Source organism: Notechis scutatus, chromosome 4 (assembly GCF_049901735.1).
Source record: "Notechis scutatus isolate UNSWTSFEM ecotype Mainland chromosome 4, rNotScu1.2, whole genome shotgun sequence".
NCBI lineage: Eukaryota > Metazoa > Chordata > Lepidosauria > Squamata > Elapidae > Notechis > Notechis scutatus.
In genome coordinates, this window is record NC_142012.1 from 136,640,642 (window position 1) to 136,655,101 (window position 14,460).

At 32.6% G+C, this 14,460-nt stretch overlaps 1 protein-coding gene across 9 annotated transcripts in view; it reads right to left on the reverse strand.

Annotated features, from left to right (window-relative positions):
• The window catches only part of DOCK10 (dedicator of cytokinesis 10), a 173,842-nt gene that overhangs the window by 13,022 nt on the left and 146,360 nt on the right, over positions 1 to 14,460 (reverse strand). For 8 of the 9 annotated variants that reach the window (XM_087965035.1, XM_087965038.1, XM_087965039.1 and 5 more), the window contains exons 40-50: positions 14,085 to 14,209; positions 13,073 to 13,185; positions 12,602 to 12,739; positions 11,794 to 11,976; positions 10,965 to 11,075; positions 9,879 to 10,094; positions 7,226 to 7,283; positions 6,784 to 6,882; positions 5,925 to 6,031; positions 5,626 to 5,748; positions 4,530 to 4,643 (exon numbers count right to left, since the gene is read on the reverse strand). In XM_087965035.1, coding sequence (XP_087821161.1) covers positions 4,530 to 4,643; positions 5,626 to 5,748; positions 5,925 to 6,031; positions 6,784 to 6,882; positions 7,226 to 7,283; positions 9,879 to 10,094; positions 10,965 to 11,075; positions 11,794 to 11,976; positions 12,602 to 12,739; positions 13,073 to 13,185; positions 14,085 to 14,209 — 1,387 coding nt within the window. The remainder of the gene's footprint in view (positions 1 to 4,529; positions 4,644 to 5,625; positions 5,749 to 5,924; positions 6,032 to 6,783; positions 6,883 to 7,225; positions 7,284 to 9,878; positions 10,095 to 10,964; positions 11,076 to 11,793; positions 11,977 to 12,601; positions 12,740 to 13,072; positions 13,186 to 14,084; positions 14,210 to 14,460) is intronic. The other variant, XM_087965040.1, reaches the window with a different exon arrangement.

Genomic DNA, 14,460 nt, shown 5'->3' on the forward strand with positions numbered 1-14,460 from the left:
TTGTAACATTCAATATAATACATAACTTCCATTCGGATTCTGCTTGGTACATTCTTAAAATACACACTGGATTCTTAAAAAAAAGAAAAAAATTATAAATGTATATAATTAAAACAACATTCCATTCCAATTCAATTCTATCATTAATATTAATATTCATTAAAGTCTTAACACCTTTAACATTACTTTTCAATTAAATATCATACTTCTATGGGAACAATTATAAGCTTTCCATAGTTAATTCCCTCCCCTCTTCACTTATATTTTATAAAACATTAACTAATTAAAATGTTCCTGTTCTTTCCTAATTCAATTTTCTCATTTATTTTATTTCACTTATTTTATTCACAAACATTTCACTAAATTACACTAACTATTTTATCCCTCATTTTAATCATACGTTGTTTCCAATTTTCTAAAGTTATTTCTATTACTAATATAACAGTACAATCTTATGTACCTTTACAGAATCCCTTTTTCAGTTAGATTTTCACCCATTATCTCTAAATAGGTCCTGTTTCTATATCTTGCCCCGGTCCTTTGTAACTTCTTTTCCTTTCCTTCTTCCCTCTCTTCTTCTCTCTCCCCTTTTTACCGCCTTGTCTCTCTACCTCTATTTCTCTCTTCTGTATTCCCCTTTTCTGTTGCTTTCTAGTATTATACTTATTTTTCAAATTATTTTTCTTTTCTTTGGTTGTTTTTTTAAGTCTTAAATTCTCCATTCTCTTTCCCCCCTTTCCTTTTTCTTCCCCACATAGAATTACTTGTTCATTAAAGATGGCTTCTTCTTTGTCCCAGTCTTCTTGTTTTGCAGTCTTTTCTTGTTGTTTCTCATAGTTCCAAATCTCCATTTCTAAGAATTGAAAAACGAAGCCAAAAGAATCCTTCCCTTTGTGTGCATCTTCTTTTTACTTTTTAAGTTCCATTTTCAATTCATCCAGAAGTGGTGCCATTGTATAAATTTGTAAACAACCACCCGATTGATTTTAGTCATTCAAATATAATAACCAAAAATCCAAAGATCACCAAATAATCCAAATACATGCAAGCTGTTTCTTTTTTGCTCTTTTTTTCCACTTTCTCTTCTTGGGGTTACTATTTAGTTGCAAAGTTTCAGTTAAAATGTATCTTTTAGAAGTCTTGTTGAAGTTTTACTTTAGATTCTTTTTAATTCCAGGCAGTCTCCCCACTCTTCCAGATCCTGCCCTTATTCTTTTTCTCTCCCTTCCTGCTTATGAAAAAGAATGTTTTTAATTTCCAGAAATCTTTATTATCCCTTTGGCATTTTGTTTTATTTTCAGCTTAATTGCCTATTGATGTCAAAGCGGATTTTTCTGATTTCTTATTTAAGTCTCTTAGTTGTCAGTATAGGGAAGGAGAGAGAAGAGAAAAAAAAGCCAAACCTTTCCCTTTTCACTTTCCTTCACTGCTTCTGACTCTTCTTTGGGAGCGATGTTATTTTTTGTAAGTTTAAATTCCAGGGTACCTTGGGTTGTTGCTTTTACAATTTAACCCGGTCAGCCAAAACTTTCACTTCTTATCTTCCTCCTGCACATTCTTTTCCAGTCGAGTTCTTCTTTGTGGTGGCCATTTCTGACCACTGCTGTAACCGCCTTCGGGAAAGGGAGTAATGGCCAGCTGAGGAGGAGAGATGCGGCTCTCCTCGACCCTGCTGGTGGTCTCCCCCCTCTTCACCACCTCTACGGGGTGGCTTAGCCCCAAAACCAGTCGGCTCGGGGCACTCCAGCGGTGAGCCCAAACAGAAACCGCGCACGATCGCGGATTTCTGTCTGTCACTGAAGCCCTTCAAACCGGAAGTCCAAAGTCACCCATCTTTCAAGGTAACTCTGAGCAGCAATCAAAAGTAGAAATCATCAACAATGATAAAACATATTCAAAAACACGACAGATCAAGCCTGACTTATTTTAAATTGCAAATATATATATATATATATATATATATATATATATATATATATATATATATATATATATATATATATATATATATATATATATGAATGTACATCCATGTCAAAGTTCTAAAAATTCCAGTCTGGCCCCAAAGTCTGAGAGAGGAGGCAGATCTTCATGGCCTAATGAAAAATTCATAAAGCTGCAGCTGTATCTCTGAAGGGAAGGTTTTAATGGGGCAAGTACTATGAAGACACACTTCCTAGGAGTCACCGAGTAATACTGTCTCATGGAGGGACCTGGAGCATGCCTGCTTTGCCAGATCTGGTGGGACATAGGTTACAAGTTTGAAGCACCTGCCTTAGTATAAAAATTGTAGGTTCTTTTAGATAATGATCAATTCTTAATATACTATATAACAAAAATACAATACACAGATCAAGGGAAAAAAATAAAGATACTAATTGAACAAAGGTTGTCAACACATTCAAGTTAATTTCAAAGTAACAGGATTTTTAAGTAAACCACTATAGCCAATTAATGAAAAAAGATCTTTCAATTCTGAAGAAAGATAATATACCAAAGTGTGTTGGAAGAGCTACTGGTGCACCTAAGGATGCCCACAAGGACTAGACTGTCTACCTACATATGAATAGACCTTTATATTTAGTTGCAGGGAAATACAAATTACTTTATGTAGTGTCATTCTATTTGTTTTCCACAACTTGATACTTGCCAGCCTATGTGGCTCAATCAACTGAAAGGCTTTCATGGTGATGAAAGGTATATTACAAAGGTTTGCATTTTTGGGTTAACCTGATATGTATGCCTCAATGTAGTAAACCAAGGGCAAAACTATCAGGCATGTGGGAAAAGGTAATATACTTTTATTGTGACTGAAAGGAAATATAATGTACTGCAGGAGCTCCTACACTTTTTGCCATTACACCTGCCTGTGTACACCTGCTCCTGCACTTTTTGCCATTACACCTGCCTGTTTTAATGTACAGACCTCCCCTAAAAAACCCAAACACCAAAATGGAGACAAATGAGAAATTAAAATAATAGAATGAAATTTTGGGAAAGGCGAATGTATTGTAACAGTGTACAGCTAAAAGGTTCTTCTCACTCCTATGCTTTGCCAAGAGAGGTACACCTTGCAGTTTGGGAAACCTTGCTTGTTCTGCCAGGACATATGGAGCAAGGCTGTTTGCAGTGGGCATTTCAGATAAACACATAGCTGAACCTGCTTCCATTAGAATGGGAACAGATTTAAGCTTCAAGTACACGAACGCCACAGGAACAGATACATATTTATAATCCAAGGAAGCAGAACAAAAGCATTATTTTGCTAGATGCAGCACAGTATATAAATGAGTGAAAGCAATGTTATTTCATCGCTTACAGTGAATATTAAAAAGTGCTAGAAATCAAGGTTAACCAAGGTCTTACAAGTAGGATGATGTAAGAAGAATTAAACAAAACAGCATGCAAAAGAATAGACAACTTACCACAGCCTTGAATAAGTTCAAAAGAGGAAAAGAGCAAATTTCTGCATTAAAACCTAATTGGCAGACAACATTATTCAGAACTGATTTTATACATTTTTTTAAAGAGATAATGTTTCCCTGGAAAGTTCGTCCTCAAAGAACGTGTGTCTTGTGGAAGCAAGCATATACACGTACTATAACCAAACGTGTGTCTTGTGGAAGCAAGCATATACACGTACTATAACCAAAATAAATAGGCAGAAATATGGAGTATGTGTAAGCATTCTACAATGAAGCTACAAGATTCAGAAGCCAACTAGAACGCAAAGCTAGTATGTCTACACAAACTAATATGTAATAAAATTAAGGATTTCAAATCAATTAGGAGAAAAAAGTCTTTAATTATTTTGCAGCTTTTTTCAGGGATGATTTTGGGTACCATCATATAATTTATATTCACACTGCCTTGTCTTCATTTTCCTTTTATCTGTTTAATAATCAACAGTATGAAACTATGACAAGCTGTTATAACAAAGAGGCTCCTCCTGAACTCTGCTTTAAAGAAATATGAACTTGTCTGTTACCTTTCTAGGCTATAGTATATAATAACATTGGTTATATATATTTTTTAAATTTGTATTATGGGATTTTAGTTGGGGTAACCTTTTCTGTGTCTTACTATCAAATCTCTTGCAGAAGATCAAAAGATACTAATCATAAATATACACTGTTACCTAAAACTGGAGGGAGTTAATTCTTTGTCATAATATAATCTTAGGTCTTAATGTAGTGTATATTTATTTACACATAGGTCTATTCACTTCAATGGCACATTGCCAAATCAGCAAGAAGAAGTTAAAACCTAAATGTGAGGAAACCTCTAAAACTATTATTACAGCCCATTGCCACTGATAATATTTTGCTTCTATTTTTATATGACTCTAAATCTACATTTTGCTCCATGAACTTTACTATAGATAAATGTTTAATACTGAAAGCATACCAGGCAACTAATCCCTATGTTATTCACTTGTGGAATGTATTTTTTACTGCATTCTCTCTAAAAAGAAAATTTGTTGGGAAATGTGTAGTTTAACTTAAAGTTCACCCACAGTAGTCACTTACTTGACCATAAAATGCCACACGGTAGTATCGTCCAAATAAGCGCTTTTCAGAATTCACAACTTCTGCGACTTTCAGATAAGATCTATGGATGTCATAGTACAATTCAGACAGCCTCTGGAGTAATAGAATGAAGTACATTTTAAAGTAAAAACCCTGGTATTTAAACCAAGTCATGTAACCATGTTTTCAATATTGCTAGTAGCTTTCAAATCAACTGATTAAAGGTAACTTTCCCAATGTAACATGCATGTAGTATCAACTTCCACTTGTATTATTCCCATTTTTTTTCTCAATGATTTTTCTATCTTTTCTCATATTACAAAATACTTTAATACTGATTAAAAAGGGGAGGCAGAATAAATATGGAATGCTTTTATTGGTAGTGCTAAGTGTCCTACATCAGGAATTATTTAGGAGTCAGATATTCAAACACATTTATAATTATAAGCATGAATTATATATAATCATATATAAAGAGCAATTTGATATAGTGGTTAAAACACTAGGCTAGAAAGCAGGAGATCATGAATTCAAGTCCCGCATTAACCAGGAAAGCTGGCTGTGTGGCCTTGGGCCGGTCATTCTCTCTCAGTTCATCTCACAGAGTTGTTCTTATGGCGAAAATAGAAGAAGGAAGATGTGTTTTGGTTATATTATCTGCCTTGAATTGTTTGTGAAAATAATAAATGTGGGTATAAAGTAAAGAAATAGCTGAATAAATAATTAGAGAGGTCAAATCAAATTTGCATTTTTCATCTACAATGTATGGAAATGAGATCACATTTTCCTACTTGTCCTGTGTGTGATGGAAATCCATCTTTTTATAATGCAGTCTTATATTAAAAGCCGCTCATATTAAAAAGGTACACATGAACAACACAATCAGACTTTAGTCAGTTGTGTTAATTGTCAGTTAATTGTAGATTTTGTATATAATCTAATTTTGCATATACATATAGCACATGTATTATGTATATACAGTATAAAAAAACAGTTAATATAGAAAGGTGAATATAGTTGCCAAAGTCACTAAAGCACTGACATCCTATATTATTTTTCTCAGTGTGATTTCCTCCTAATTTTTAGTTCAGCTTACTTTGAAATCTCTTTGTTTTTCAAATACAGCAATAACTGGCTTGTTAACTTCAGCAATGAGTTCGTATCTTTCACATTTCCAGAGATAGTCAACACATAATTCCAGCTGTTTCACAAGGATGTCCTGCAGGTGAAGAAGGAACATTAGGTCTGTGATGCAAAATAAGATTTTTTTTTTGCAATTTCAATTCCTTAAAAAAGAAATAAAGGTAATTAAGACTCTAATTATGCTCCTCCGGATATCTGAAAACTGTGAAGAAAACATACTTAAGGTCAATTAAGAAGAATAACATTGCAAACCTCATTGTATGGTGTATCTTGCATTCCAGAGTCTTCTTTCATTGCTCCTTCTTCTTTAATATTTGGTGTAATATTGAGAAAAGCTGGCCATCCCATTGAAAACAAGCCTTTTCAAACAAGAGAAAAAGTCCTATCAATGCTTCAGTAGCAATCATTTAAGTAATTGTAGTAAAAAATGAAGATATTACATATGATAGCTTATTACAAACACTATCAATATTATTAACTTTCTTGTAAAGACTGTAGTTTATAGCTAAGTAGTTATAATTTGGTAATTATTGTCCAAAGGCATAATTTGAGAACCTCCCAATGAGACCCAAAAGGATAAGGATTATGTGTTAAAGTATTTATGATTCTGAAATATGTAGTGTTCTCAAAGTTCTTATAAAGTTTTTTAAATTAATATCTGTCAGAGAACATATAACATGGAATACATTAAGTTAAGTCTGGTTATAAATTTAGAAGTATGTATTGATATTAATCTTGATTCATATGAAGCCATAATTTATTAAAACTTGGTCCCAATATAATTTAAGTTACAAAACCTTCAGCTCATTAGCCTTTCCCAAACTTATTTTACAAAGAATAATGATAGCAAGGTTTCTCAAGCAAGGTTTCCGGAATCTCAATGGTACTGCTTACAATGCCCAGTGTCAATGGACATTGTTGTATATGTTTATGATTGTGGGAATTGATACCAGGATGAAATGAAAATTCCATTTTCCAAGCTGACTGGCATCACAGATTTAGGATTGGGTTATTGAAAAGTCTCCTTTCATTAAATATATGGAGTTCAAATAACAAATAGGGTTCTTCAAACATTGTCCAACCCATAAATGGTCATGGTTAGAACACTCACTTCCTCCAGGGTGAGTTGTTAGTAAGATATTATTATCAGAGAGTTCAGCATCTTCCAGGAACAGACGAGAGGTACAAATCTTTTCCATTTTCCAGTAACCTATAGTATTGTGAGATGTTATTAGCATTTGGTTATTTGTATGAGTTAATACATGCAAGTTTATTTATTTAAACCAAGGTATGGAACAATAATAAATCTCTCATCTCAAAGAAAAGAAAAATAATACACAAATATATGAAATTTAAGTTTTAAGCAAAATACAATATTTCTGCAACATGAAATATTTTTTACTTCTGCTAACTTAATGGGAAATATCTGTTTAAAGCAATTTAAAGAATAAATACAAAACTTTCTAACTAGCATAAAGTAGGTTCTTAATCACTTCTGTTCACACCCTGCTGTTTTCCAGTCAATCAAACCTTTTAATTGTACTTTATCTTACCCTTTCTCTTCAGATATTCAGCAATAAGGGCAGCTATATGGACGTAACACATAGCAGCCTGCAAAAAATGCATTGATAAGTTTTAATGTTAAAGAATTGAAACAAAAGCTAAAATTTTCACAATATTCTCTTGAATTACACATGTATTATATAGAATTTAAGAACTGGACAATGTAAATGGATTCCATTATTATAGCCAAAAAAACTGATATTGCAACAGTGGTAATAAAATGTATGGCCCCATTTATTCAGTGGATTAAAGCTCTGATTAACTTGCCACCCATGAACTGACTGCCTACTGAAGTAGATTTTGCATGGATAAATATAAAGAAATATGAGATTCATTTATACAAAATACAGTAGGTTTTTAAAAAGCCTGATGGTTATATATTATATAAACCACACATATGCACACATATATTCTCAAATAATCTTTATATTAGATAATTATATGTAGAGAATTATAACTGTTTGCTGTAATAAGATACAGTACAGTAGATTGTTGGATGCAATAGGTGGTCTCTGTAAACTGGTTAGAGAGGGCTGTAAAGCACTGTAAAGCAGTATATAAGTCTAAGTGTATTGCTATTATTGTTCAACATATAGTATACCATTTTTATTGTATTTTAAACTTATTTTTAAACCACTTATACATTTTTATAAAGGGTATATCTGTGCTTTATTCCTTTAGATTTTTTTCTGTTATTATTTTAAAAAACAATATTTTTGTTAAAAATGTTACAGGATGTAGACCTTCTTAATCTTCACCAATACCAGTGTGTCTTTGCAAAACAATAACAACAAAAGCTCATCTGGATCGATGTATTAGTGTGAAAACTGGTAATTAAAGTATCTCCCCTGTCCAGGAAGGTTTGAAAATGCCAGAAATTATCTTAAGCAGTGTGGTCTCTGTAAACTGGTTAGAGAGGGCTGTAAACACTGTAAAGCAGTATATAAGTCTAAGTGTATTGCTATTATTGTTCAACATATAGTATACCATTTTTATTGTATTTTAAACTTATTTTTAAACCACTTATACATTTTTATAAAGGGTATATCTGTGCTTTATTCCTTTAGATTTTTTTCTGTTATTATTTTAAAAAACAATATTTTTGTTAAAAATGTTACAGGATGTAGATCTTCTTAATCTTCACCAATACCAGTGTGTCTTTGCAAAACAATAACAACAAAAGCTCATCTGGATCGATGTATTAGTGTGAAAACTGGTAATTAAAGTATCTCCCCTGTCCAGGAAGGTTTGAAAATGCTAGAAATTATCTTAAGCAGTGTATCTGGCACATTGGTTTCCAAATCAGACTAAGCCTGGAATTCAACACTACAGTATATGGATCACATGCCACCATCCTATCTCTCTATAGGATTTCACTATTCCTTCACCATGGCTAGGTTACATGTGCTATCTCTGTACATGTAGGGGGCATTATAAAAACACCCATTGACTGCAGAGCATAAGGTCATGCGGATCTGTCTCCATGGAGTTCCTCAGTTACATGTTCGTTTGCTGCTGTCATTATGGGAAATGTGAAGTGACACTCATGTATCCCATTTGAGATCAACGCCCTTACGGTGCTTATTTATCACTTCTACTCAACCAGATCAGTGATATCTCTTCCCAATTCTATTTTTCTATTCATTCTACTTGTCCCACATACAACTGAAGATTAGTGAAAAATCATAGTGATTACCATTATGATTTCTCTTATATTAACATTATTGTTATTTTATACTTGCTATTTAGTCATACCTATATATTTTACATGTAGTTTCTATATAAAGTTTCTGGCTTAAAGGCTGTAATAAAGATTTCTATTTTGGACAACTGGTACAAAACAAGCACTCATATTATAGGACTGCTGGAAGGAGAGAGAGACACATCAGTGGAATGTGCTTGAAATCCACAGGAAATAAATTTAATTTTTACTCTTTTGAAAAAGAAAAAATGTTCAGCTATATAGCAAACAAAATATTTCAATTACAAAAAAATAACAAAAATTAATCAAAAGTAGATTGTGATCTACTTTTCTTGATTCAGTACATTACATATGTCCTAATAGATTCTCATAAAAGTTCCTAGAATAAAGTACCAATAATAAAAGAAAAGTTAGGCATCAGAAGGTCAGCGTGGCTGTTATGACAACTGCATTCAACTTACTAGGTCGCAAGTTATATAGGCTACCCTTGCTATTTTGATTTCAATTCCTGATGAAAAACAGAGAACATGTACAGAATTAGGTCATATTTTCCAGCTGTCCATATTAGCATTAAAGCTACTAATAGATTATGACAAGATCATGCTCCTGTGTAAAGAGAAATTATGGAAGAGCTTAAGATTTGTATAATGTTGTAGTTCCAAGATAACTACACTGAAAATTAACATAGTGCCTGAATTTAATAATTTCCCGAAGTCCATTATTGATTAAATGGTTCTCTGTTTTGAATGCAAACCCACCAGTATGTATTTGGGTAGATATTTTGTAGAAAATATCCTGCTTTAGGACACAAGTTTCTTAAATGAGTTCCACAAATAATCATGCTTGGTTGAAACAGAAAGTTGACATTGAATTCTTGTTCTTTAGGGCTTATTTCAAGCCCTTTCAAATACAAAATAATTTATCAGTTTCAGATGAGCTACCTCAGATAAGTCTCCATTTCTTGCATGAATTTTGGCCATGCTCTCCAACCAGGTCCTACGTAATTCAGGGTTACTTGCATATGAATTTGCCAAGCTGTACTGTAAGTCCACAAGCATCTCCGGATCCTTCTCATGTTCTTTCATTTGAGCTGTAGCCATTAAAACTGTTCTTATGCGTTTGGTCAAATCTTTCACTTCTGCTGGGAAGTTACTGTTCTTTGGGAAAGAGAAATAAGGGAATTTAAGTTCATAAAATCTCTATTATCATGTTAAATGACATCTATTTGGAATAAGTCAGATAACCTGATAAATACAACTGTTGCGTACATCATAACAATGTTATAATACACTGTTTGCTATTTCCTCTTCCTAGCTGTCTATGATCAAATAACTTTTCTTTTCTTTCACTGCACATTATCTTTTTCTTCAGTATTGGCTTGTCATGTTTGAACATAGTTGCAATAGATATTTCTTTATAATATAAAACTTGGGATAACAAAGGTCTTGAGAGAATTCTTATTACTATGGTTTTTATTGATAGATGAATTAATATTAAGAGCCCCTGTGGCATAGTGGTTAGAATGCAGTACTGCTGATCACCGGCTGCCAGCAGTTTGGCAGTTCAGGTTTCACTGGCTCAAGGTTGACTCAGCCTTCCATCTTCCAAGGTCAGTAAAATGAGGACCCAGATGTTGGGGGCAATAGGCTGACTCTGTAAACCGCTTAGAGAGGGTTGTAAAGCACTGTGAAGCAGTATATAAGTCTAAGTGCTATTGCTATGCTATATGCAATTCATTTTCTAGCAATTATCATATTATTATCTCAGATAGCAACAAAGGAAAATATACTTTGGATACAACCACATTTAGACATTTAGTAACTTATTTTTTTCCCTATGGCTATCCAGCCTTCATTTTGTTGATACAGAAATAATGAGGATGAGCTCCATATAATTCAAAGATGGCAGATCAATTCTTAAAGACGCTATAAGTCCCTACTGGGGAAATATCCATTGTCATAAGAATGCAAAAAAAAAAATACTATAAGTATAAATAAATAAGCAGCTTAAATAAATAAATAAATTACTTTCATCTGTTTGTCTCCATTAGCAAAGTTATTTGTAATTGCCAAAGAATGCTGAAATCGAGAACCTCCAATCCCTCCATCTGCAATCAGTTGGCTTACAGCCTTGATGAGCTGAAGTGATGACAAGAAAAGAGAACAACTTACTTCTCAGAAGAACCACCAGCAAAATTTATTAGACAGTGATTGTTGTCTCAATCTCTACTTGTGGTCAAGGAGAAAACTAGTAACTTGAGTTTTCCCTTTTTCTCAAATTCTTATCTTTATTATCTTTCTCTTAAAAATATGTATAGTATAAGAATAAAATAAATAGTAACAAAATAAACATATTTCTAAATTAAGTATGAAGAAATTTAAATTTTGGTAAACTATTCCCTACCTCAAATGAATCAGATACAGTTTTTGCCCATTACTAGTTATGAATGGTTATGAATGAATATATACATTCTGTTAAATAGTCTTTTCAGCAGGAAGGAGAATATTTTGTGTTACGAATTGCCATTTCTAAACTAATTCTGAATCTTGTGGCTGAAGACCTGGAAACATAAGATATTTCTCTAGAATATCAAAGTTGAGATAACAAATTTTTTTTAAAGGCATTATTATTACTGTAGTTTTTATGGTCATTATTGTTAGCATTATCATTCTGAGCATCTAACAGTCTAAAATAAAATTTAAAATAAGAATGAAATAAAACAGACGAGAGCATTCTGTGATCTGTAAGTATATTTCGTTCCCTCTCTCAAATGAATAAATGCAGTAACACTATAAAATAATGACAAATTTCAGGTAGTAATTGCTCCAAGGCGTTACCACAGTAATATTTGCTTACCTGCAAATGAGACCTTACTATTGACTTTTGCTTATTAAATTCAAAGTTCTTTCTCATGAAAAAATAAAGCAGAGCAGAGGCTTCCATCTGTGTTGATTGTGATCTGTGATTACAACACTTAAGTATCTCATAACAGAAAGATCCACACAAGTCAGCTTGCCCTTGGAAGAATGCTGATGGAAACTATAAAAACAAAAACATCAATACATATATCTCACGCACAATTCCCCACAGTAGAAATTACTAACATTCTTACACTTTTACAAACAGGTTACATAGCAAGTGAATTTATTTTTGCCAAAGGTATACAACTTTAAAACCAGAATATATAACTTGTAAGGGACCTTAGATCATATATTTCAGCTAAGTAGGTAGGTACAGGAATCCATTAAACCATCTCTGATAAGTGGTCAGGAATGTTTGAAAGTCTCTTTTTAGGAGTTTTATACAGATTGTACCACTGATTAACACCTCTTATTTCCTTATACTCCTCCTGTTTTTCAACTGGAATTTCCTCGTTTTTAATTTCAACCCCTTGGTCCTTGTATTGCCCTTAGTTTGAACACAGATCAAATCTATCCAGTTTTGCTGATGATAACCTTTTAATTATCTGTAGAATGTTACACTATCTCCTCTTAAACAGGCCAAACTGCAGTTTCTTCTCAAAAACTTAGATATAGAAGTCATGGCTCTGGCCTTTGCTGCAAGTTATCTGTTCAGAAAAGGTCTGTTATTTCTCAATAGCCAACTGAGAAGGATGAAAGAGAAGAAGGGATTCCTACAAATGAGATGCCATATATGGTCTTACCTTACTCACAAACAATCTCAAAGCAGCAAATACATGCTTGAGAGCTGCTGCAGAATTATTGATTTGTAAAAATAACAGGTAAGTATCAAAGACTTTCTTCATCATTGTATTCTGGCAATCTGACTGTTGCAGTTGTCTCTGAAAAGTAACAAATACATTACAGATTTTTAAATTTAAATTGTTGGGATCTTTTATTTTCCACCCTCACTATTCTTGTTCCTTTCATTTTTGTCCAGATATGAGCAGGCATTTTTAACATTTTTAACATTAGTTTAGTTTCTCAAAGGTTCTTAGAATGTCTTTGTTTTTGCATCAGACCATCTTTGCATCATTTTGAAAGCTTCATTCACAGGCTGTCTGCATATATGAAACATTTCCTTGTTGATTCTGTGCTTCAAAAAAATAACAGCTTAGCATAAATTGTGGACATTGTGACTTTCATGTAAAAAGTTTGTCATCGAAAAATGTTACCTGATGATGCTGAATGAAAAGACATAACAGATCGAGTATAGAAAGGCAAACTTCTGTTGCAATGTTGGCTTCCGTATCTACGTAACTCACAAGATCTATTTCATTAGAAGTGCCTACAGTTAAATAAATGTTACAGAAAAAATGTTAAGTCATCTACAAATGACAATAGTCACTGATGACATATCACCTCTCTTAAATATGCTTTTACAGAAAAGTACGCTTTCTTAGCAAGCTTTACCTTGAAATTGCTACTGGATTTCAATATTTGGTTTCAATATTTTCTCTAAGGACTTATTTTTAAGAAATTGTTTTATAAAATATGCTTAAATAAATCATAATATATTTGTGAATGAAATTCACTGATCATTTTTCACATTAAAAATCTTATTTTCATATAGCAGTTTGAATCCTTCCTATTTACTTTTTGGACAACTTTTTGGTTTTGGACATATATTTCACCTCCATCTCCCTTTTTAACACACATGATTATGAATTAATGCACATGATTATCCATAAATAATGGGATGCTAATTAATCAACCTAATTTTTATCATTTTTATAAATTACATGTATAGAAAGAATTTATGGTAATGAGTACACATATGAGAACTATATTAGTTATTACTTGTATGTCTAATTTTTAGGCTAAAAATGATAGAGTGAAATTGTCTTAATCATATACAACAGCTGGCCTTTACTCTTAATGTTCCATAACAACTGAACAAGCATAAATGATAAGAACATGGATGAGATCATAAAAAGAATATTTATACATATGCAAAAGCATAACATTCACAAGAATATAATCTAGGAAAATATGAAAAACTTTTCTATAGATATTGAGACTTAATAAACGTTTTCACTGTGTATACATAAACTGAATAATGAAACAACAAAACATAATAGCATTATCTCACATTATTTACATAACATTGAATGAAGAATGCTATTTCATTAAGTACCACAATAGTCCCATTAAATGTTCAACTACAAAATCTCCCTTTATACTTACTTGGAATGGTACTATCTATCATCTGTAAGAGTTTATGATTGGAAAGGGCATTTTTCCCACGTATTATTGGTAAAGTTTGAGATCTATGATGCTTGTGAACCTCATTGCTGGAAGCTGAATGTCCCCTGCAAAATGACAAGACAGTGCTTCAGGCATACCCCCAAACTTTTCCAAATCTTTAGACAATTTGTTTTCTATCTTCTGCACTGCATCATTTCCAGACATGAATATTTCTAAGTAAGTAGTAGATTGGTTTAAAGCTTATTACACAATATAGGAACAGAATTATACTAAGCCTTGCTAAAAAAAAAGTTAACTAGATAGAAATTGTCCACATGTTAGTGGAACAAAGCTCTACCAAGGCAGTGGTATCCCA